Genomic DNA, 25,968 nt, shown 5'->3' on the forward strand with positions numbered 1-25,968 from the left:
TTGTCTTGTTGCCTTTTTTTTAAATTGAATCATACCGCTCGCCTGATTTTGAAAGACTTGTCTAACGCGTGGAACGCGGAAAAAGAAATAAATCTCGGCAAAGAGCATTGTTCATGCAAGAGATGGGGCGTTGAATTAAAAATAGATGCGTATCTCAGCGGGTACCAAGAAAACGCCTAGGCTGGAACTAGATTTTCGCTCTTTGCACCTTGATTCTTTCTCTTGGCAGCGGCGTGAGGTGAACACGGCGAGCTCTTTGACCCGACGGCGCGCGCGACGCGACAGAGAAAATGCGCAAACCAACTTTATTATTACATACACTCGCATCCCACATAGTGTTGGGAGCACGTACCGCCCACGGTCTCCGCCGCCGTCTCTTGCACTATCACCGCGTTAACCCTGCAACCTCAGAATTTCCTGTTCGTGTATTGCGCAACTTTGGAGCATTTCGCCTCACCGCTTGGCTCCTGGCAGGAGCACCGGGAAAATAAAGATCACTCACCTTGTTTGCATCATTCGGTTTTCCCTTATGAAACCCACGTGCGCATAGAAGGAATTTTTTCTTTACGATCGCGAATACAGCGCATCCTGCATATTTACCTTGTTGCTCATTTGCCAAGGTTGTGTGCTGAAATTGTTGCCCATCATTTCTCCCCGAGTTTTAGTCATTCTCTTTCACCGTTTCAAGCAACGCTAGAGTGATTAAACGAGACTGATCAGCAAATTTCGCTACCTAGTTCGCGACCTTCGTCTTTGTGCGAGTCTTCTGCCTTAATTATATTGATGAATATTTTTTTTTCGTAAGTTAAAGCACATTGAGCTTTATCCGCACTATTTTAAATTATTTTGATAAGAACCAATGACGAAAAACTAAATAGTATAGTGCTGTAAAATTAAAAAGATCGTCTTTTTTCTGAGCTTCCAATTGTTGCGGCGGACCATCAAATGAGAAAACATTAAAAGCCATGTAATCGTCTAAAACACAAAAACAGTCAAAATTGGCAAAAACCCAAGGAAAAGTAAATTATTTTCTGCTTATGAATTTTCTCTTGGTTTCATTTTTTAGCGGGAATTTTTTAGTTGAATATTTCCATGTTAACCAGATATTCATTTCATGAGTATCATTTTCTTATTTGCACAAACTCTTGTTTTCACCTGGATGTTACCGACAAATGTAAATGTAGTTATTGTAATGCTGATCTGTATAGTATGTACCACATTCTTGATTGTCCTTTAAAACCTTTGACTTTAACCAAAGCTGCCTCATATAAATGCTGGAAATAGTTGTACGCCGTTGGCGTTTAATAAATATTCTATCTATCTAATATTTCTTTCAGGCCAAACAGATTTTTGCGTACGAAGCCAGGTTTTGCGTTTAAATTTTAAGGCTTGCGTTGATAAAAAAACAGAACTAACCGTCCTCGTTTTTGTTCTAAATTTTTTACGATTGTTAACCACTTCCATTTTACAGCTAAGATAATATTTGTAACATTTCGAAACCATTGAAACATAATATCATGGTGAATTGAAATTACGGATATTTTTCTTGAAGCTAAATAAGTTCTTTTTGTTAAGCTCAACCTGGCTTCTACCCAAAGTCCTCTTTCATAAATAGAACAATTTTTGAACGAAATTATAAAAAAAATGCAACCTGTACAAGTTTTCCTGTTTTTTTAGTTAGTGAATTTGGATTTTTGATTATTTAAAAGGGAAAATATACCTTCAGCAGAATTTGAATTCAAGCTGCGGCGTTTTATTTTTTAATGCTTGTCATAAGAGATGTTTGATTTATTGACGAATTTTACTCTGAAAATTACATTCCAACTACAACACACAAGGTTCTTGTATTTAATTGAAACTGACAAAAAGGCTAAATTAAACAAAATTACCATTTTCGTTTAGTTAAATAAAAAATTCGAAAACTACAGTTACAGTTGTATAATTAAATCGATTGCTAGCGGTGATTTCAACGCTGGAGTTTCCTGTGCACGGCGAGAAATTCATCTGAAAATGGTAATATCCCATACTTCATTAATAAAATTACAATTGTAAATCGTTTTTAAAGCCAGCTTAATTAAAGACCAGCTATGCCCTCTGTTAATGCATCACGGTGTGTCCAGACCTGTAAAAAAATACCAGCAATTTCATCGCTTCCATACAACGTGAGCACCAAATTACGTTGCATTCTCGTAAGCACCAATTAGTCGAGAAAAACCCGCAGAGACTGTGTGTGTATCATCATCGACGCAGTAATATCTTTTTTATATTGTCCGTGGGTCAGGACACAGAAACCGAATTGGGCAGCCGCGAGGCCACCGTGCATCATTAATTCCGGCGGCGGCCGGCGAGCGAGGAAGGAAAATTCCTGCATGGGCTGGGGCAGAGGACCAGGCGCACAGGCATATTACTGTACCGGTCGGCTATTATTATGGCAATTTGGCCTGACGCCGGCCGGGACACACGGTGGGAGCAGCAGCGGGCGAACGAGTTGGAAGATTTTGTGTAGATGGCGGCGCGCGAGCCTTTTGCTGGTGGGCGAGAGTGGAGGAAAGGCCTGACTCACTCCTTCCAGCCAACAACCTGAGCTCAGGCGGACTGGGGAGGGTACAGTTGCCTTACTTAGTGACGCAACGGACGGCAAGGCCAGAGAAAAGTAATAATAAGCAGGCCGCCGTCTGAGCAGTCTCTCCGCCGCAGCTCCGCTCGCTCGCGCATTGTCCAAAGTGCATTGTCTCGGGCTCGACGTGGCTCCTGCCGCCGATTTTCCTTGATTTGAACTTTTCCAAGAGTGGCCGCCGCAAAAAGTGATCAGTTTCCCAGAGTGTGATATGCTTCACTTCTGAACGAAAGGCAGCTGCTGCTCCGGTGCACCTGATTCCGAAAGTTCGCAAAAAGGTGAGTGCAGAAATTTCACTCCTTTTTTTCATTTTGTTTTCTCCGATTTAATTTTCGGCTTTTCGATTTGTCGTTTAATTCGGCGCCGCGAGTTTGGCGCGTCGCAAGCGTGAAGGGAAAGTGAGGACCAACCAGTCAGCCAGCTCGCTCGCATTAAGCTGCTGCCGAGTATATTTAAATATCACACACGTGAGAGAGATAGCAAAAGTCCCTTTCACTTGCAACCTTAAAAGCAGCCGTTTCGTAGTCCGTGAGCCAATTTCTGAGCTCCGCATGGAATTGTATCTCCTGCCGAAGCGAATATTGTTGTTTTTAATTCGGCGCCGCGTGCTCGATTTGTGTGCAGACTATTAAGAAAATCGGTGCATTCGCGTTCCGAGCAGAAAGGTCGGCTGAATGCTATTGTACTGAAATAATTGGTGCACTTGCTGCGGCTTCCATTGTGAAAGTACCCTAAGTCGCGATAAAAATGAAAGATATTGCGTATTAAATATCACAGGTGCACAGACCGGATGGAGCATGAAAACGAAAAGCTCCCCCTTTCGTTTGCAACGAGACAAAATGTCAGCTAATTTTTAATGCGCTTTAAAGGTTAAATTTGTTAAATGGCGGACAGCATTTCTCTTTTCGTGTAAAAACTGTTCCATTCAACTAAGTCTAGCGGGAGTGTAAACATTTCCAGTTTTTTGTTGGTTCCTCTCGTTAACTCTTCTGGGAAGCCGGATAACCGAGCGCTCGGTTGCGCCGTCCACAGAATAGCTGGAGAAACCTGACAATAAAAACGCGAGTACTTCTATGAATAACACACACAACACACACACTCGTTCCCTCGATTATGGAGCATCTCAAATGTAACAGAGTCAAGGCGAGCCAGAAAACGTAGAGAGGCGCTAAAAATAGAGTGCACTTATTAAATCCAGAAAAGCAAGATTGATTCGATTAATTGCAGCATCGAGGGGCATTTAATAAAAGCGAGCGCACGCATCAATGACAAATTAATCGGCGTCTCGCGTTGCACTCGCGATTAACTGGCATAATTACGTTGCACAAAGTGACGGATGACTCCTCGAACACCCGAGACGAGGAGGATGCGAATGTAAAACTCAACCCTGACGAGAATCAAGGCGATTGAATGGTATTTATTACGCGTGCAACAGGAGAAGGCGAGCGTATGCAAATTAGAATCCGTCTCACAATCGGCGGGCAAAACCTGAGCCCTGAGAGTACCTTATGGATGGATGCATGGCACCCGATACACTCGCACTTGCAGTGAGTGGCGAAACTGCGCAAACACGGGCGTCGTACACGACATTATAATTATTTTATTAATGCTGGCTGCTTGTACGGTGATAATTTCAACTGTATACCGCTCGATTCGCGCTTCACTTGACGCGCGCAATATGAGCAACTTGAGGATATACAATTTCTCCCGCTGGGCGAGCAAGTGGAATGTTCCGTTCGCGAAATGATATCGAATTGAGCAAGCGGATTTCATGGGAAGCGAACTGATTTTGCATTTCAATAGAAATTGGAGTCGTGAGAAAGACAGAAGCAATGATATATATTTTATTTTTGGCTTTATGTTGGTAAATATTACGAAAACATGCTTTGTTTTTTTTCAATTTCCAAATAAATTAATAAGTCTCGCCACAGAAAAATATCATATCCAAAAGTGTACAGCAAGAAAACTTACTTTGAGAGAAGCAGCGAAAATGTGTAAAAATTGATTAACCTTTAGATGTAGAGTTTTGCACGCATATTTTGCGTTTAATAAACCATTAATAATAATAAATTAATTAATAAAAAAAACGTTTTGTGCTTGAAATGCTAATTTATGATTTGCCTTCCCGTCAGAAAATTAGATACCAATATATACAATTGTCTTGTTCTATGAATTTTACAACTTTCGTTGAATGGACTCCAATCTGAGCTCATTGGAACCCTCTTGGGACTTTGTTGAATCTACTAAGCAAATATATCACTTCGCCAGAGATGCTTGAACAAAAGCATAGAGACAAACAAACCAACTATCTACCATTCATACATAATTCTTCCATTATATATCTTTCTCTCCTCGAAGCAGACAAAAGCAAAATGCAGCAAGTGCACGACGCGACTGAAACAAAACACTCGAATAAACAAGTCATGTTTACAAATAATCGTTAATTATCATGCAACCTGCGCTGGGAACGTTAGCGGCCGCGCGGCGAGATGTGTGCCTGACAATGAGACGCCGACGCGGTTTATATAATCAAATATAATGCATTTGTATGGGCCGATGCACACTCGCGAGAGCGTTTTCTCACACGCGGTGAGCAAATCGCACAATTGCTAATCAGACGTTTGGACACACAGCACCAGCACGAACTGCTTGCTCGCTCGCTCGCCCGGCGGTGGTTCTTACATTCGATATTATTGTCAGCATTGCTATTGTGCCCACATTGTGCCAACATCAAACTCGTAATTCTAATCCGACACTCAGTAAAAATGTAGCGGCTTCCTCGATATTTTCACTCACGCGCGATGAAATAAAAACTGACCTCTCTCTCACTCTCCGTGAAAAATCAAAAAGCGTGCTAAAACAATTAACCGCGCGCCGACATGAAAGTTGTGAATTACCAATTAGGATCGGCTGCATAGTTCTGAAAGAGCAGACTGTTTTCAGTTTCACGAGCTGCGCACTCGTCGATGAAAGGGTGAAATACTGATAAAAATAAGACCTTGGACCACCTTCTGCGAGTGCATAGAGAGAGAGAGAAATTGGTAAATTCCATTCGCCGCGGCGTGCAGCCCAATTTAATTTGCCCGAGAAACTTTGCTAACGAGCGCTGCGCGGCTTTTTTCAGTTCGCATATACACACACCACCGTTGAACTTTTCACACTTCCTAATTCATTAGCACTTCAAGAACACAACAATTAAACGGCCATAAAGGGGCATCCGCGCTCCGAGCGGTGCGAACGATTTTTGGACAGCTCGAGAATAGTCGTCGGCCGCGAACCGAAACTGCCGGGTTTCGGAAGCAGGGACGCGGTTTTACGCAGCCCATAAACGGCGAGCCAGTTTCTCATGCTCAATCGAACGAGTGTTTTGTTACGAATTGTTAGGCTGGCCGCTGAAGCAGGTGAAAGAACATTAGAATGCGCCGTCGCGTCAATATCAAAACTCTCTCTGCGAGCGCGAACCATATAAAGTGCAACCAGCCAGCTACTTTCTACGCTAGCTAATTGCATGAACTAGTTTGTGACTGACTGAGAGTGTTCGTTGTTTATTTGGCGTGCGTAAGAGTGTGTGTGTATTTTGTAGTGTGAAATATTTTTGGTGAGCTGACCCATTTTTGCTCGCGAGTGAGCTAATTAAACGTACTTGCACGAAGTGCCCGGGGAGCTTTTTTCAGCACGTGTTTCCAACGCGGTGCAGATGGAGCAATTACGCACAGTAACTCGCTGATTTCTCAATGTCGGATAAGTCATCACATCTTTGAGCTGCCTCGAGAGCGGTGGATTATTCTCGGTTTTCTTTCAAAAGTCTCGCCTTTAAGTGGAGTACGTGTAAAAGCGCGTAAAGGAGGTGAAAATGACGTGTTGTTTCCGATGATATCCATCCGTTAAATTTCTTTATCAAATGAGTGGCATGCAGCGGTGCTTTGCATGAACCGAAACTTCTGTTTCCTTGTAAACAACACCCAGAGCGCTGATAAGAAAGCGCTTGAGCTACTTGTGTGCTGATTCTAAAGACGACGACAACAACGTGACTTTTGCTATTTTCTTTAATTACCCGGCGCGAGAACGTGCGCTTATGTGTCATTTTTCCTCGCTTTCACTGCAAGACCTTTTAAAAAGGAATCACTTTCCATGCATCACCTGCTGCAGGAAACATAAAATAAATCAAACTGCTGAACTTGCTCCTTGAAACTCTTTCCGATCAGTCACTTTCCTGTTCACGAGAAAAATGCAAGGAAATAAATAAGCAAGCAGCCTCAGGTGTCATTTGCCAACGCAAACACCTTTGAGGTTTCCAACTCGTATCGCACACGGGCAAGGAAATTCCATTCGCAGCTACAATGACAAAAACGAATCGCATTGAAAAAGCCGCAAACACCTCCTCACGTTGCGACCGAGCCACTTGAAAATATCGGTTTCAACGTGGCGGAACGACGCGTAATTGCAATTCCTGATAAAACGTCTGCGAGTGTGTCAACCCGCGAGCCGTTTTTTTAGCATACCGTCTGCTGCGTGAGTGTTTTTCACTTTTTAGCTGCCCAGAATGCGTGACATTGAAGTCGACGGCGCATAAATATTTGACGCTCGCATGTTCACCTTCAATGAAGAGCGAACCTTTCACTTAAAGTGCGTTAATTTCGTTTGCAGGAAGCGCTCCACCGGCACTATGGTCTCCAGGAGGAGGATTCTGTCGCGCTCCAGGGATGACCTGAACTTGGACACCGTCGAAGTGCCCGAGGAGGATGTCTGGTACCAGAGGGACAAGCTGTTTAAGGTGAGTGCTGTTTCAGAGGCCGAGTGTAATGATTACAGTAATTACATCTTGCCGCTTGAAAATTACACCCTGCCAAACCGAGTGTCTGCTCTCGTTAATTCCTAAATCACGGTAGAAATCGACTTGCAAACTTGCAGAAATTAGCTTCGATTGGGAAACCAGTTTTGGGAGTGCGAAATTTTTGGGCTTTTCGATACTGCCGCACGAGCTCGATTAAATGAGGAGCCTTGAAAGCGTTTAAGTGCGTTCGATTCCGAATTGCCAGACGCGCCAATAAATCACGCATCAGGACAGCGGGCGATGGTATTTGAAAGAGCGTTTTCGAGGTGAGGTGTGCGTAATAGCATACAAGTCTCGCGTTACACGGCGCGCATTTGCATACAATCTGAATGCGAGCGGCGGGAAGGTCTATTTGGCAAGAAATTCATCGGAGGGAGAGCGAGAAACGGCTATAATTGCACAGACCTTCGCACGAAAGTGGCATAATAAAGACGCGCGAGAGAGCCGTTTTTCTAAATCATTATACGTGCACCATTTAAATCAGTTGAGTTCGTCCTTACATTGTTTTTACATGACGAGCCAGTTCGTTTTCCCCCTTCGCCTAGCAGGGAATAATAATTTTACAGCCGTGCCCGCCGCTGGGCCACCTTTTCGGCAATAAAGGTGTAACGCAGAAGGCTGCTGTGTGTTGCTCATTGCTCTCGATACTCGAGTACGCGTGCAACAACTCAATCTGCCAAGGCGTTTTGCGGATTCGTGCTGATCTTTTTGCGATTGGGCAGACGCTTTTTATCCATTTTGTTTACTGGCACACTAGAACGGACCGGGTTTATTATTCACGAGCGTAATTTCAGGTGCAATTACCGACAATAACAAATCTGCATACATAATGATCCAACGGCAATAAACAGTGAAGATCGAATTTTGACAAATGAGGATTTACTGCTATGTCATGACGCAAATAGGGAACAATAAAGCAATTAATGGATCAAACCAAGGCTGTTATGTTTTCATTTAATTTGCATCAGCAAGGTTTTCAAAGCACAAAATTAAAAAGAGATGAAAAGCATAGTTTAATAAAGTCTACTGACCTTTTAACGTTTGGCTTCTTTATTTTATTGATTATAAAATCAAAATTGATCAATAAGAGACATTAAATATTATAATATAAATAAATATTAAAAATTACAATAAAAAAATGTTAAAAATCTCGTGAAACCTTTTGTATTTGCCTTTTTATGCGATGTATAAGTGCATTAATGTGTATTCATTTGATTGTTTTTAAGCCTTGTAGTTTTGCAAAAGCACCCTGGTAGGCCGCGGTGATCTAACAGGACCGTCAGTTGCTACCTTGCTCGTCAGATCAAACAAAAGCGACCAGCAGATGTGACAAATTGATTTTCCGCGACATGATAGCGTGTGGGTTCGCCTTAGACGGGCGCAATAACAAAACGGCTTGATAATGGATGAGCAGGAAAGCGTGGACGAAACAAATCGGGCCCCGAGGCCGTCGGCGGGCCGCTGCTGGCTGCTTCGGCGCAGACATGCGGAAAAACGAGAGAGAGATTAATCGACATTGCAACCACGGGGCAACTATTTCACACGGATTATATTGCACACCGCGCGCCGCGGCGATGAGAAAAAAAAACGAAGAGAGCACTAGTCGTCATAAAACTGGCGATGAGCATGTGTGCAAGAAGCCGCGGGAGAAAATTGAGTGTTGCAATTCGGCTGTCATCGGGCGTGCATTCCACCGAGGTAGCATTTACATCTCTCGTGCCGACACAGTTATTGTGCGTCTGCCGTCGCCGTAAAGGTCATCAGGCTGGTCATCGCGGGGCCGCGTAAAAGCAAGCCGTGAGCCAGCGAGCGAGTGAGCAATCACCGCGCGCGCGCGCGCTCGTCTTCCTTATAATTGGGCCAACTCCGAAAACCGGGAAAATTGTGTCGCCCATTATTATTGTGACTTTCGGAACCTGCTTCGACATTCATTTTTTCGCTAATAAATCAAAGGCGATTACGTTCTTTCTCCTCCCTGACCACTTTCTAAAGCTTCAACCTTCTTCGTCATCCAACCTTGCCAATCATTCCGAGAACTTTTACGAATTGCCAGCGTTTTTGCAACGAAATTTACTCGGTGCTCTTTCAAAGCCGCACTCAGCGATTTACGCGGATACGCCCAAATGGCGCAAAGATGATGACTTTGACAGCGGCGAGAGGCTGTATAATACTTTGTACCACGCGACCGGTTATTGAAGCGCACAAACCAGCACTTGTTGAAATTAATTATAAAAAACGAGATGAATCGAGGACCACTAATCGACTTGCGAAAAGCTTGTTGACACTTTGAAGAGGAAAGTAATCCGCCTTCTAAACCAGTTAAGCAGCCTTAAAACAATTTTCTGTAGAATGAGAAAGTGTTTTTCTTATCGACACTTATGATTGCTATATAGTACTTTTCAATTTTACAAGAACCACTTAAATATGTATAACTCTCAATACAAAAGAGTTAATGGAGTTTTAACGAGCAAAAATCTCCTTTCTGTCAAATTATTTGCTCTGGCTTTTAGAGGCGAAAAAGCAGTTTCTCGGCTTGAAGAAGCAAACTCAATTTTGGCTCAGTTTTAATAGTTTGTTTGCACAGAAAGTTTGCGGAGCGAGAAAAGGAGCGCGAGCACACACTGATTGGCACACGCTGTAAACTCCCAAGTTAAATTTCTTCTGCTCACGCGCTTGGCAAACATTTCGAACACCTAACGCAAACACCGACCAAATCCTCAAATATTAGCATTTTTACAGTTTGATTCCTTATTGCTGCCGAGATGCATATTTATGCAAAAGGAGATAGCAATATTAGGTGTGTTGACAACAAGACACAGAGTTTCCCTCGCCGAATTTCCATTAGATCTAATTCGATGGGAAAAACGTGTCTGTCGTGCGCCCACGAGTGCGTGCCGGAATAAATAATCTACGAAAAAGCGTCTCGTTGCTTTTCTTTTTTGTTTTGCCTTTGCAGCCTCGCACGGCGCGTGTGCTCCGATCAAAAATTGCCGAGAAAGCATGCCATAAAATTAGAAACCAAGAGTGAGCGGCTGGGCTAGGCTCTCTGCTGCTCCAGTGGCACAATATGCACGGAGGTGTTGGCAAGAAAGCGTGTATTTTCGACGCCGACCGATTGACTGACGCTGTTCTATGCTCCGTTTTTGCCCGACCTGCCCCCCGCACTCGCACGCCTTCGCAATTGCCGCTTTTATATCGCAGCGTCTGCATCGAAATGCAGCGGAAAAAATTGAATTGCAGCCTCTTAGCCGGCTGATTTTGCATGCGATTGCTGCGGCTGCCGCGCGATCTCTTCCTGCCAGCGTGAGATTGCCGGCGAATCAGCGCGGGGAAGTGAAACGAATCAATCAGTACGACTGCTGAATCGAGACTTTCGTGAAATCCACGTTTCCGTTCACGAAAGTGTGCATTTTAATTTGGTATTGTTGCACCTCTGACGCGCCATAAAATGTCGAAAGCGAATTCTAATGAATATTTAAACTGCTCGTCGTGACACAAACTAGAGGAAGAAGCGTTATATAGAAATTCGGAAAATACACCGTTAATTGAGTTGCTCCCCCGGGCCAGAGCATCTCTCAAATTAGCTGTTTCCATCAAACACCGCGTCCATTTGTGTTGAATGGCTTTTGACTGTAAAAAACTGTGACCTGCTATAAAGCAAGAAATTAATGGTCAGAGATTGCTAAAGAACTGACGCCGAGCAGTTGTTTTTCGCTTCAAAACAAACGCTATACGACAATCTAACATTGATGCAAACATTGATTAAAGCAAAGTATGTCGTCCCATTTACATTTCACAACTCTTTTCACTTCATTGCCAGTCGTACATATACAAGAAGCAACTTTTTGGCATTGAGAGTCGAATTTTCTCCTCTCTCTGCTCTCGGCCTGCCCTGAGTGAGTCGAGTTGCTGGTGAAGAATGTATTTTTTAAAAGCAGAATGTGCGGGTATCAGGTTTAAGAGCAGCTCCTACAACCCGATCGCGCGTCCCTCGCCTCTGTGACTCGTTCAGTAGCTCGCCGCTTATTAAATGTGATCTGTCGCAGACGTTTTCGAAGCAAGGTGAACTTGTTTCGCGATAATGCACGCGGCTACGAGCTGATTCGCCCCTGGAAGGGAAGAGTTAGATGCCAGCCAGCGCTGCAGCAGCAGCAATCGGGTGGTGCTCGAGTAATATTTCACTCGCGGCCGGCCGTTCAATAACGTTCGCTTTTTATTGCGGCGACGACCCGGTCGACAACAACAAGTTTATATGGCGAGTGTTGCCATACGTTAATTAGAATAGAATATGTCTGCGCGACCCCACCTTTGGCTCGGTGCGAGGAGTAAATCTTGCAGCGCTATTTCAATTAGTATAGGTAGCAGGCATTGCGTGCAATTACCTTTTGACCTTTAATCACGAACTACAAAGGCGGCAGCTGTGCTGGAATTCATTGCTTAATTTGCATGTCGGATTAACTGCATATCAGTGAGTTGCGCTAATCAGGATGGAGTCATACCGGAGCTGTTCGGTTCGAAAACAAAGGCCAGTAATCATAAGCTGAAGCTGCGCCGTGGAATGAAAGGATCCGGGGCATTACATGCAATATTGCCATTAACACGAGCAAGAGAGGCAGTTTGATTTGTTGTGCTGTGAAGTTTAGAGAATATTTTCTCAATAAAATTATCAAATACACTACCTCATTTAGAGAAAAAGGATCCAATTTGATAGGGTCTAATTATTATTGAGTTGGATTCAGACAGTTTGTAATGCAGCCTATTCGTTAAAAAATGGATACTTTTTTTCCAAAAATATGACCTCAAAGTGATTTATTTAAACGTTATTTCTGGCCCTTTATATCGAATTTTTGCAAGCCGAGTTCTTTTCCAAATAATAATAAAGAAAGTGGAATGTATTGAACAATTCCATCTCTGTTTGTCATTATATTTTCAGTGTTTTTTTTCCAAAGGTATCGAAATGGTTGAATAAAGTCTTTAAATTTCAAAGCAAAGAACTTTTTAAGAGGAAATAGATTTTTTTCTGAAGAATCAAACAAGGACACATATTTGAGCCCGCGAGCTCCAAATATAGTCAACCTTCAGGGATGTGCGGTTTTCCGCGAGTTTTTATCTGATTTAGATTTTATGTGACTCAAAATTGCTTAAATTTGCATGATTCGTGCTCAATTGATGGTCATGTTTCCAAAGCATAAAAAACTCCCAGCATTATTATTAAGAAAAAAAATATCAGCTTTGTCTAAATTTGGAACAGGTTGTGAGTGACCGTGAATCCTCAACGAGTGATTGTCCTGCAAAAATTGGTTGGATCTGCTTCTGACAGCTGTGACAGACAGCTTTTGAGAAATCAAGATCGCAGCTCACGGACACCTTTCAGGACGAAACAAACACTGGCTGCCTTAATTAATGGTGGTAAAAAGGCAACGCCAGAGAATAAAGATAATCCCGAGTCATCAAGAGGTTAAATTTACTGGTTCGCAGCTCAATTTTCCGCAGCTTATCGGAGGTAATCAGGCGCGCGCGCCCAATTATCTCACACACGCGCATTGTTTCGTCAACAAAGGCGGAAAAGGAAAGGCTTCCGATCTGTCTGTGTAAAGCTGCAATCGCACAGCTCATTTGAAAAGGAGAGTGCTGAGCTTTTTCAGCCGCGCTCGACCATGCAGGAAACAGAATTGCGAAAAAATGTAACAAATAAATCGGTGGCGTGAAAGCAACTTGGGCAGTGGCCGTGCAGCCAAGCCAGCCAGCTTATAATTTCTTGCTGCTCTGAGCTGGAGTGCCGAGCCATACAACAACAACACGCTCGCTCTGCGCGCGCGGCCGAGGACTTACTTTCCCTTCCACGCTAACCTACTTTATTGCTACTATGCAGCAGCACAGTGGAGCATATTTCATACGAAAGTGCCTTTAGCGCCCGTGTGTCAAGAATGAACGGCCGTGTTACCATTATTTTAGCATCAGGTGTGCAGCTATTTTTTTATGGAGAATGCACGCCGAGAGCGCGCGCGCGCCAGCCTCACTGCTTAGATTTCGCAAATGTTTTCTGCATTCCGCCGACGCCTTTGAAATTCGCTATCTTTTGTGCTCTGTATTATGTGTTGGAGGTTGTGGGTTTTTAAAGGCATTTCGCCCGCCGCACCGCTCCAAATTGATTTTCAGCGCTGCTGGTGCAAAATTTCCTGACCGCTAAGCTGGCTTGCCTAACTATCAATGCCAAAGTATGATACTGCAACATATCATTATTGTTTATTTTACCTGACGAGGAGCTGCACCTCTTGTTTCTGTCGATTCCATAGGCTAGCTGGGACACTAATTGTCGTGCCCCACAGTCGAAAAAGTCAGCGCCTTTTCACGTTTGGCTTTAATGGGCTTAAAAAGGTCAAGCAGCCGCCTGCGTTTCTCTTTGTCACAGTTTTGCACGAAAATAACAACCCACGGCCACTTTTACCATAACATACTCTTTTGGATATCAAACAAAATATTGACAAACATTCTACCAAAACACCGCACCTGATCTTTATATGCTTTAGGATTCAGATTCAGATTCAGATAGTATTTTATTTTTGTTTAAGTCGATATTTACATTTGCGACTTTTACTTTTGATTACTAAAGATATAGAAAAGGCATTTTATTCAGCGTATCAGCTTCTGAAATTCATGCACGAAAATTCAATTTGACACTAATTCAGAAAAATCCTGAAAAGGCGGAGATAAATATAATGCTTAGTGTAATAGTATATTTATTCATCAGAGCTAGCTTATAAAATTACGTTCGTTTTAGAAAATTTTAGTTGTAAAAAATACATAAGATCATTTAAAAAAAAAACATGGGTAAAATTTAGCTAAAAGGTTCACAATGATATCAATATATTCCAAACTTCTTAAACTTTGACTTAATTGAATTCTAATCTCAGCTCAAAATTTCCAAGAAACGACCTCTTTTTAAGTGGAAAGAGAGAGTTACAGAGCAGAAAAATGCCAACGCCAATAAACCACACTATTTTGGCGGTAATTACTTCCCACACACCTACCGAGCGCACAAGACAATAAAACTTTTAAAATATAACACATTTATGTTCACCACCAAAGGAAAAACATGGCACGTTGTTTAAAAATTACAAGCAACTGGATCATAAAGTGGCGAATTCCATCGCGGCCGCAGAATTACCAGCAACCAATTTTGACAAGGCCGAAGCCTTCAGCGAAAATCTTTCACAAAGAGAACAAACAAATGTCTTTGCCTCCAACCAAGACCCGGCGAAAATCGCAACAGGAGAACAACAATAATAAAAAAATCGTGAGAGGAGCGTTAAACTCGCCACCGATATATTATTTTTTTCTCATTTGGCCGATGATTTGTGTGACCAAAGGGAGCTGCCTCGATTTCACGGCGAACATCAAACTGGAAAACGAGCGTGTAAACATCACGCAAAAAGTGTTCGCTGCCATAAGCTACGCGGCAGCGGCGGCGGCCAAACTCGGCTCTTTATTATTATTACAGTCCCGAGAGACACGCCCGCGATTTTTTAAACGAAATATGTAGACGTGTCCATTGTCAGTGCTGGAAATGGATTATTCCTGCTCAGCATAAGCAGGCAGCTGGATAAATTGCACACACACACACAGACACAAACACACACGTCCGTCTCTGGGGAGCAATCATGCAGCGCCCGCGTGCGTCTACATCCTAATCCTTGAGATTTTCTTAGGTGTGGTCACTTTTACGGACCGAGTGAACAGACTACCTTTTTAGCATTGCCGCGACCTTGATCTTTTTTCTTTTTTCTCTCGTCGGTGAGCAGCTTGTTGCTCGCTTTGCTGTTTTAATTCGGCGGCGTGGCCGGACGCCGCCGCCACAGCCCTGTGCGGCCTTTTTGTTTCCAGCTTTCAATGCAAGGGCAGGGCCGGGCGCCCAAGATTGCTCACGGAACAGCATCTCGTCGTGGGGTTCCTGGTTCCTTTTAAGTGATAATGATGATGGGCCTCTAGATACACTGGATGCTAGTGCGTGGTCTTGCTAAATAAGTTGCACAACGGAGCTTGCTTTGATTGACGAATTTTCTTTTCCGCGTGCCGGCGAAAACATCTCTATTTAAAAATTGTACAACACAATTAAGCTTCTGACTGATTGCGATAATTAGTTAATCTAGGAGTTTAAAAATATTTAAAGTTTTTACAGCTAAGGAAAAAATCCACTTATCAAGAAGTGTTCTGAAAATATAGATTGGATTTTGTTATCAATAAACAAGTAAGATTTTTCTTTAAAATATACACTTGAAAGAAAATATTGCATTTCAAAACATTTCATAGCATTTAAAAAATTCCAGCGTGTGTATTTTTCTAAATTTTTGCCGGTTTTAGTTACTAAGCTGATAAAAAGTTTGACGCCTCTTGTAGCCATTAAAAACAATCCATGCTTGCAACTGCAGTTTGAAAAGCATTTGCATTTAAAAACATCGTAACAATTCTATTTCTAAACAAACGTGTCCATCTTATATAACCTCAAACGCATTTACAATGAAAGTCTTATTTGAAACTTGTTGAGCTGAACTAATAAAGTGTTTGCAAACATTGAACGATCTGAATCTCTGACAGGAAAACAATTTGTCATTCTCCTTGATGATGCCTGCTTTTTCTGGCCCTTTGAACAAGGACGCGGCTAATTGAAACACCGCTTTATAAGGCGTCAAACGCAATTGCTCCACAGCTGGGCAGAATAAAGAGAGCATCCATCGGTGTAGCTATTGATGTGCAAGTGTGCTTCCCTTCCTTGCAGCCTTGCTTGCGGTTTTCGCAGCCCAGCCGCCGAATAATAAATAATTAATGGTGATGCTGCATTTTTACACAACAGCCGGGCGGCCGGTTGTTGAAACAGACACAAAAACCTCATTACTTCTCGCGTCGGCATTCATGCAAAAGACTCGTGTTTCTTTTTCACCTTTTCGGACACTATTTTGATTGAATGTGCTTGATTGTGTTTTGATTCGTCGACTCTTGAGCCGAGGTTAATGTACGCTGGAATTTGACGGACGGGCCGCTTTTCAATCAGCAGCTTACTTTCATTTTAACAACAAGACGCTCTTTTTACCTCAAGGTTCCCGCCAGTTTAAAAATTAATTCCCTCGCGCCGAGCTTCGATCGAATTTTTGAAAGTGAATCGAGCTCTTGCAATTTTTGTTCAATAGCAAGACCTTTTTGCTCCTCTGACGGTTTTGCAGCCTGTCGTTTTCTTATAACTGCTCCATTTTCTACTTGGTTGCGTCAGCCAGTCTTCATACCCTAATATTCGCAGTTACAAGAGGTTGCTCGTGTCAGCAGCTTTTTGCGTTCCACCACGACTTTCCCGTTGTCTGCCGTCTAATTTCATTTCGCACAGAAAAATCCACTACTAGAGGAGCAAAAATTCACACCAAGTGTAGTGATTCGCGACTAAATGGCCACTTTCAAGACGAAACGAGTGCACGGTTTTTTATTCATTTCTTTTGCAGCTCTCTCAATTTAATCTTCCACCCTGCTGTTTGTATCTCGGGCAAATAATGCTAAAAGACAAGTCTAAAATTCAAGGTGATCCGGTTGAGGCAAAAACGGACTACTGCTGTAAAATTGATGCTCGCACGTCCTCACGCACGCAATCGAAATGGGGTCCTCGGCTGAAATAAAATAAAAAAAATGGTTGGCCGAATCGAATGTGAAATACAAAGGTGGACGCACGAGAGAGTCAGCTACCTCTCTTCTTTAGCTTCGTTCGTCGTGCCACATATTATTGCAGCACGGTGAAAAAATGTACGAGTGAAGAAGCAGCCAGCGCGCACCTCTCGCTTGCCTTGCACGAGCAGAATTCATAAAGAGCTCGCGCCGCCGCCGCCGACTTTCCTAAAGCACACATGCACCGAGAAGGTGCTGCGCGGCTGGCTCGGCAGCAAAGAAAAGAGTTATTCAGGTTAGCAAAAGGCATCAGCTGCGCTGCCTAATTTTTCGTGCGTGTAAAAAGCGCGTGTGTGACATTGAAACGTAGTTAGGGGCCGCTAAGAGAGCGAGCAAGAGAGAAACGAAAAGGAAGTCGCATTGGCCAACAACAGCCTCTAAATTACACATGAGCTTCTTATCGCACCGTATCGTATTCAAATTCAAATCCTGGGGCCACTGCTGTTTCTGCCTCACTTTTCACTCAATAATTGTTGCTCTTGACAAGCGAGACGGAAGGGCAACGCCAGGAATTTTGGGTGGTGCTCTCAAGAAACAATTTATGCGGGTCTATACTCGCTGGACCTGCCGGTGCGTTGATCAGGCTTTGATGAATAGCGAATTTTAGGACACATTTTGGTGTTATGAGGCGGATTTGGTGGTCAGCGGAGAAAGCCTCGCGGCCAGGTTGCGACCCAATTTCACCGCTAACGATTCGCTCGGCAAAGATTAAATATTAATTTCGATTTCTGAGTGGGCCTGAAGATAATAGCCTATGAAAGGAATTTTTAGAGATTCAATGCCAACGAAGCCGCAAAAAGAAATCAATTTTTGTGACTTTATTAGGCCTCAATTGAGAGCACTCTTTCCTCTCCACTGAGCTTTACTGACGTCTCCAGGAAGAAGTATATTCTAAATTGGAAACTAATTTCATATTTTATTACAGTCCAATATCTATAGAAAAGGCGGAGAATAGCCTAAATTATCGAGCGTCTGCATCGCAAACAACAAAGCTTTTCTGCAATTTATTATCAAACAGACACGAAAACGCCGGCAGTAAAAAAATAGCATCAGGTTATCAAGTCATCTTCCGAAGGTCGCTGAGGAGCCAACGCCTAATTTTCAACCGATCCGGCAGCAGACAAAGGCGCAAGAGCGGCGTCTCCGGCTGCGTGAAAATTAAAGCACGTGGTGCTCATTTTCTCTCACACTTTTGATTTCATCCAATTTCGATGGGTATCTCTTTTATTTTCAATTCTACCGCGGCGCCACCACACACGCTAGGAATTCCAGAATTCTCTCGGCATTTTGTATTCTGATTCTCAGTGAAAAGCCACAAGGCTGCCATGTAAAATAGAAATAAAAGCTGCCTTGAGAGCAGCCGGCTTTAGTCACATGCAACTCATTTGAATTTTAATGCAGTTCATCTGACTCTTTCTGGTTCATTTGTTTCCTTGAAAGCGCGCCAAAATGTTACGCAAGCGTGAAGTTTTGAGTGGATATGTACGAGGATTAACAGCAAGTCTTGCATAACGAACAGCCGATTGCTGGACGAATCGAACAAATTCGAGCGCTGCGTGCATGAAAATCAAGCGCGACAGGTTGCAAAATTAAATCAGACCTTTCAGGGCGGGGGCCTCTAAATTTCCTCACTTTTGGCAAGATTCGATACGCAGCCGCGGCAACGGCGTGATTTGAATTTTTGATTGGCGCGAGAGCGTCTGTCTTCCCTGTCGACAAAAATCGTATGCCGCGCTTCTAAAATAGGTGCACGTCCACAGGAAGTCTCGGATATAATATAGTGTTTTAAAGTTTTCTTAATTAAATGGTGATGTAATCATCCCCCCAGAACTTCCTGCTTCAGACTTAATGAAAAAACACTCTTATTTCTCCATCAAATCGGAGAGAGCCAAAATGCAATCGCATCTATACAAACGCATTGTTGTGGATAGGCGAAAAATTGCTCTCGAACGAACTGGTCTGCGAGAAATTTCAAGGATGAAAGTGCGCGTTAATGCACATTAGAAAAGCGTGCCGCGCAGTGTCGATTAATCAAAGTGTAGCCCGGGGGCTTTTGATCGAAATTAAACGAGCTGCCATGAAAATTGTGCCTCTCTCTCTGTCTCGTTCGTCGGCATAAAGGAGCAAAAGTGAAAACACATTCGGGCAGGACAAGTATAACGGTCGTCGCGGCTAAGAATTAGACCCGCAGATGAACTGCTTCTAATTCGGTGTACCTGTTTTGATTCGCGTCACTTTCTCTGTTTGCAGGACCACATTCAAGAGGTCTTGGACAAGTGGCACCAGATCGACGACGAAATCTGGGCAAAGGTGATCGTGCTGGAGAGAAATCGGCGAGTGGCAAAAGCGTACGCCCGCGCGCCTGTCCTCACCATCAACGGCTCTGACGATGGGTTCGACGGTTTCAGGTTTGTATTTGTTTGACAGCACCAAAATTATGCAAAAGAAAAAAAACGTGAAAGAAAGTTTCAATCGACATCAATAGGAACACATAATTTTATGAATATAATTCAAAATCGCAATCCGGAAACACGGGTTTTAGGTTCACACAGTCTGGCTTAATTTAATCAATTTATTACATTACGTTTTGCAGAATAATCAACCTTCCGACGTTTTTGCTGGCTCTTTTCCAAGAACCTATTTTATTGTGTAATTTTTTTCATCTTCTGTGACAGTGAGAGCGTAGCAGTTGAGATTTCTATTATCACCTTCATAACGATCGTAGTGTTTTTGGGCGAATCCTTCTAAAGGAAAAAAGGCGGTAGTTTTGTTGAGGTGGCGACCGCAAACCGAGCATAATTATCAGCCAGCCGCGCATCTCGGCCGTAGCCGAATAGAATTAACCTTTTTACGGCCGCGATTTCCCTTTTAAAGTGCGAGCGGCTCGCGAGCTGCCTCGCGGTCGCAGATTACGCTACTTTATGCTGTTTTGTGTGAGAAAAAGAAAGAATTTCGGTGAAATTCACAGTCGACTCTATGGAAATACACGCGTGCACGTTTTTGGATGCAAAAATGCTAATAGGCTGTAAACAGGCTCTTTGTCATTCATCTCTCTCTTTTATTTTACACGTCGTCGGAGAGTGCTAAAAGCCCCATTATAGCGCGAGTTTCTCTCTTTTTAATAATACGATTCCTCGTCCCTGCAGAATTGGACTCTGCGGCTTCGATAATCCGCTCAGGGATGCGAAGACCGAGGAGGTCAAGAGACACATCGGACACGTGAGTGAACTTCTTTTTTAACACGCTTAAGTGCCTATTTGCACGCACTTTCCTAATTCGGGGCACGAATGTACTAATTTAACGGCGGATTGTTTTCTTAAATTGCAGGGCATCAAAGTGAAAATGGACGACCAGGGCAACGTTCTCATCAAGCGGCTGTCAAAAAGCCAAGTCTTTGTAAAAGTCGCTCCGAACGAGGACAACTCAGTTGCTCAAGAAATCACCCGCCTGCCAAATGGGTCGTTAGAGCCGGAAAAGCCCGTCAAGGTGCGTCAACACTTTCCATTACTCTACAATTATTCCAAATAAATTCGAGCACGTGAACCAGAATGCAGACTTTAATGCGCCATAATTCAGTGTTATTACTTTATCATGGCTGATATTACGTTGGTAATCTGCTACTTTCATCACAGTGAAGTTGCTTTTATGGAACATTTATTTTAGTAATTTTTTATCTGCTCAATTTTAGAACATTCCTATACGGATTATTGAGACTAACTATTTTCGCTTTCTTTTTACAAGTTGTTTAAAACAACGCCGCAAATCCTGTTTATTTGCAGTTGTTCGACATGAAAAAGTTCCAAGCAAACGTGAGCCGCGAACTGCGACAGGCGTACCCTGACCGCCGTCGCCTCGAGTGCCAATGCCTTTCCAGCATAGCCTTCGTCAAGTCCGAAGCCGAACTGCTGGACAGCCCCGTGTGGGTGATGATCATCAACGTTGTCGCCCTGGACATGCTCAAGGCAAAGTTGCCTCCAGGTAAGACCTTCCAGACGCGCAACCACACACCCTGTTGAAGGCACGCAGACGCCGGCGTCTCCGTGTTTGTTGATCACGCGATCTTCGTCTGCGGCGGTGGTTGCAAAATGAACTTGAAACGAGCTGTTTGCTTGAATCCTCAGTTTCTTTGGTTTCACATCTCGCGGAATACTTATTACTGCTGGTTGAATGACTTTTCTATGAGACATTATTACGAGCAGTACGAATTGGAAAATTTTACTGTTCACGTTCACTCACCGATGTATTTCTAAAATTCTTAAAATTTAGACGTAAACTGATAAGAATATTATTTTTAAATTAGGCTCTAGCCAGGTTGCTGAGAAATATTTTTCTCGGCTCGAATGTCTGCTAAAATTTCAGGTTTATTCTACTTCAAATTTCTGTTACATATTTCGATAAATCACAGCGAGAAGAACAGAAATCAACCATGAAAATATGGCCAAACCATGAAATTATTAGAAAACTTTAAACTCTAGATTTCGATTTTTGCTGCCATTTTCTCCCTTGAAATTGCGGAATAAAAAATAAATCAGTTAAATAACATTAATATTCTGTAAACATCCTTCTTAAAAAGATAAAATCGTCATCAATCTTTTTAACAACAGCTTGGTAGGGAATTATTCCATTGGTAAAAAAGAAAAAAAACAGTGAGAGAACTCTTGTAGTTCAGCTTTTAAAGCTGACGTCCATTTAAATTTACATTCGTCACTCTGACAATCGAGTCGTTTGAGGAGAGGGTGTTAATTGGATTGCGGATTCAACTGACAATTACGCTCGCAAGCATTTCTAAGCAAGACGCCGTTCGGCTGTTTTTCAGTGGCGGTCAAGTCGCGGCTGGACATCCGCAACCGTCCGCGCATCCCCATCCCGGACGAGGATCCGTACAGCGTGGCCGGCAGCGGCTCGAGCGGCTCCAGCTCTGGAGCCGGCGGCAAGACGGCGGGCGTCAACCACCTGCACCAGCAGCTGCTGCAGCACAAGCAGCACAAGCAGGACAAGCCGCCGAAGCTGCCTCCGCGCGACGTGGCCGGCTACCCGCACGACATTCCCAAGGTTGGCATTTTATTTGCATTTATTCTCCTTTCGCCCCCGACCGAGCCCTTTCTCTGGCGCAAAACGTGTCATTACCGAATCGCACGATTCCGCGTTTGGCCAATTTCATGACGTTTCACTCGTTCCGCAGCCGGATTACGACGACTTGGACGACGAGGAGGAGAACTGCATACAAATCTTCCCTGCCTCCAGAGGCTCCAAGGAGAAGAGTAAGGATAAGAAATACGGTGAGTCACTGCGACTTTTAGACGTTCGAATAAAATATTACGTCAGCCTTATGTAAATCGAAAAGTCTTTTCTTGGATCAATGCATCAACGCACAAACATTTTTTTACAGAAAACCGACTGCACTACTACTTACCAACGCACTAGCATTTAAATGACACACCACTTTTAAATTTAAGTCAACTTCAAGAGATATTTATCTGAATTAAGCACTGCCATTAAATTATTTTACGTGCATTTATATTATTTATTCTTATCGGAGACGGAGGCTAAGTTCCTTATTAAATGCGCACATATGCTGACATCTTGACTTGGGAGAAAATGTAAGGGAAGAGGAGAGACGTCGCTGCTCGCATGAGCAAAAGACTGATCTCATCATCTTGAGACAGCGAATGACAGAGTGTTTGCATTTGCAATTAACAGATGACCCCTACTACTGCGGTCTCCGCGCACGCATCCCCAACTTTGTGAAGAGGAAAGGTGGCAGCAAACAGGAGGTGGCCGAGCGAGTGGCCCACAGCGTCCCCATGGGTGGCCCCCCGATGATGGCCCCCGCTCACCACTACGTGCACAGCGCTTACGGCGTCGCCCCGGTGCAACCCTGGCGCTCCTCCAATGGATACCACGATCCTGGTAGGACATTTTTTAAGATTTTATTGGCTTTCGCTTCATATAAAATGAAAAATGCTTCGCATGTTCTATTCCAATCTAATTTGGTATTTCAGAAAAAAATATCTAAATAATTAAACTTTGATAAACAGAATTTGTAATTTTAGACACTTTGAACAAAAGACGACTGCTTGAAGATGGTTTTGTTGTTAATTCATATGATTTTTCTGAACGAATTTATTATGAGAAAAATCTTAAAATCCAAATCGGAGCGTGATTTTTATCAGTTTTTCCTCAAATTATGGTTTAGGTAAAATTTAAACTTTTTGATAAAAAATATGTTTTTACACGAAAGTATACTCTATTTTGGGATATGAATTCAACACCATTTCCTTAGCCCTTAATGAGCTGAACACTTCCTACAATGCTCAATGGGTTTAGTCAATAAATGATTCTTCAAATAGCCAAGTTTAATTACCGAATTTTATTTCCATACAAAAGAGATATTTTGATCAAAATATTCAGAAAGGACAAAATAAAGAAAAATAAAAACAATTAAAATGAATATAATTATAAGGCAATTAAAATGGTAATAATTAAACTAGCTCGACCGTCTTTATGAGAACCGATAATTTTCTTCATCAAATTATAAAAGTCTAAATTTTTTTAATAATCATGAATGAGATTGTTAACTCACAATTAGTGTAGTGAAGAATTCAATTGCGTCTTTCAAGCTCATTTTTCAGATGAGCAGTGGATCTTTTTAAATTTCTAACCCTGTTGATAAAGCTTTTAACTAACTCTTCCTTGAGCATTAACTTTGACTCACAATCAGCTCGAAATCATAACTACTGCGGTGATGCAGTGACAAAATATCGCACTAACTTGCTCTGCTATCCCTCTAACAACCTCAAACTACATCTGCTTAAGGTGTTAGAGAAGCAACTCCCAGCAATAATTAATTTACACCACCACCTTGCTAACCAACAGCACAAACGCATATATAACCACTCTGCTATACTTGCAAACAGACAGACTTGATCTGTTTAGTTTACCATTGGCGTTAGCACCTCTCGGTGTCGACCACCCCGTCCCCCATGTACAAAGCGAACACCCCGAATAATGGCTCTTTGAACCACTGGTTGTGCTTTCAGAGTCGGAGTCCCCGTACGACCACATCTATGGCCGGCTGCCGGGGCGAGTGCCCATCCCAACCCGGTCGTTCATTCCGCCGCCGCCGCGCACCATGTACATTGGCGAATGGGACTGAAGCAGCCGCAGCACAAGCGATGAGACAGACAAACCCAACCGCGTGCATACTTAATTATTTGTAATCCCCAAACGACCTACCTAGTGCGAGAGGCACAGTCAATGTATTTTTTTATCGTCCAAATTCCCCCCGAAATCCCAGATGATGTGGGCCTCGACGAGCGAGCTCTCGAATTCTGAAGAAGCCGCGCCTTTCCGCTCTTTTCCTACCACTATTGCTGTAAATAAATTTATTTTTGCTTCCGCGAAAGGCACGTTTTTCACAATTCGGGGGCCGCCATTCCTCGTCCGTGAATGTGGGCCTGCGTGTAATACTTATTTGATTGTTGAGTAATTTTATTGTAATCCTCTGCGTAACTGATAATCACTCGCACCTTTTGTAAGCGGCGTAGTTTTTTGCAAGAAAACTGCGACCCTCATCTAGGAATTTTAAATGTGAAGAAGAAGTGCTTATGTACAAAATTAAACGAGACCTGGTGGTGGAGCATCGCAAAAACAATTCAGTCTTTTATTTGATTTTGTTGCAACCCTATATCCTGAGCTTAAATCAGCAAAATAAAGGGAAAAAGAAAATAGAACAAACTGGGCTTAGAAAGTATTTTTCTGAGAAAAAAGGAAAAAAGAATTAATTCCAAATCAATGCAGTTTTTAATTCATCTACAGTAAATAACGTTATTTTCACTGGATTTATTAAATAAGCTATTTTTTCTTCTCGATAAAAGTTTAGCCATAATATTGATTAAGAGTTTTGCACGTGGCTCAATCATATAATACGATTGCGTCCGTCAAGAATCACTGTCACAAAACCAACGAAAACGATATTGCTTGGAGAGAAATGACGGCGCCTAACGAGGAGCGATTTTGTGAATGGGAGAGGGAAGCTCTCTCATCCATCAGCTGGAAAGTGATTCGGTGGTAAAGTTTGCTTTGCAATTATTGTCCGTCGTGCAGAAGCGCCGAACGGTCGATTCAGTAACACCCACGCACGCACGCCGAAGCAAAAACACATCGCAAAGATAGGCCTTTCGCAGCACTGACGTCAATTTCCATGCTCGAAAAGCGCGCTGCCGGAGAAAGAAAGAAAGGAAAAAATGGGGAAGCTCTGAATCCACAGAAAAGCCATTCATACTTTCCACCATCAGTGGCAGCTAGCAGCCTTCCCTTTTAACGCGCAGACAAATGGAAGGCGCACGGATCCGACGGCCTTCGCCTCCGCCCGTTTGTATTAATGTAATTGCTTAAGTTCACACTCGCTCGATGTGTGCTAGCCGCCGCCGCCGCCTCTGCTGCTTTTATTTCTGCCCACGGCTGAATGGCAGCAGATAAGAGGGAGGATCTGCAGTCTGCGCGGCGCGGACGCCGAGCGTGTTGCATACCCCCTTCGAAATCTGCTGCAAATCGATCAATTTTCACGATGCAGATATTGAACGTAAGTAACGTTCATGTACATTCATTTCGTGGATGTACATATTTTTGCGGGCTGTTGGCACAAAACAATTTGCTGCAGAGGATGGAGAGTGCCTGCCTCCCGTCGTACGCCGCAGATAAAGCTTTTCATAAATCAAATTCACTGTCAGACGTGCATTTTACTTGGTTTTCCCGAGAGCAGACAATGCACCAGTTATTTGTCCACATTGTATCCGTCTCAATCAATTTT

General features: G+C 43.1%; 1 protein-coding gene across 1 annotated transcript; it reads left to right on the forward strand.

Moving 5' to 3' along the window:
• The first annotated feature begins 2,605 nt into the window (after positions 1-2,605).
• Positions 2,606-24,810, forward strand: exp (expansion). Its single transcript, XM_065491773.1, has 10 exons — positions 2,606-2,895; positions 7,265-7,391; positions 19,407-19,564; positions 20,303-20,375; positions 20,484-20,642; positions 20,936-21,134; positions 21,973-22,208; positions 22,339-22,435; positions 22,857-23,066; positions 24,197-24,810. The coding sequence occupies exons 2-10, from the start codon at positions 7,284-7,286 to the stop codon at positions 24,310-24,312; spliced, it is 1,356 nt and encodes a 451-aa protein (XP_065347845.1). The 5' UTR covers positions 2,606-2,895; positions 7,265-7,283; the 3' UTR covers positions 24,313-24,810.
• The last annotated feature ends 1,158 nt before the right edge of the window (positions 24,811-25,968 follow it).

This window comes from Cloeon dipterum, chromosome 4, assembly GCF_949628265.1.
Source record: "Cloeon dipterum chromosome 4, ieCloDipt1.1, whole genome shotgun sequence".
Classification (NCBI taxonomy): domain Eukaryota; kingdom Metazoa; phylum Arthropoda; class Insecta; order Ephemeroptera; family Baetidae; genus Cloeon; species Cloeon dipterum.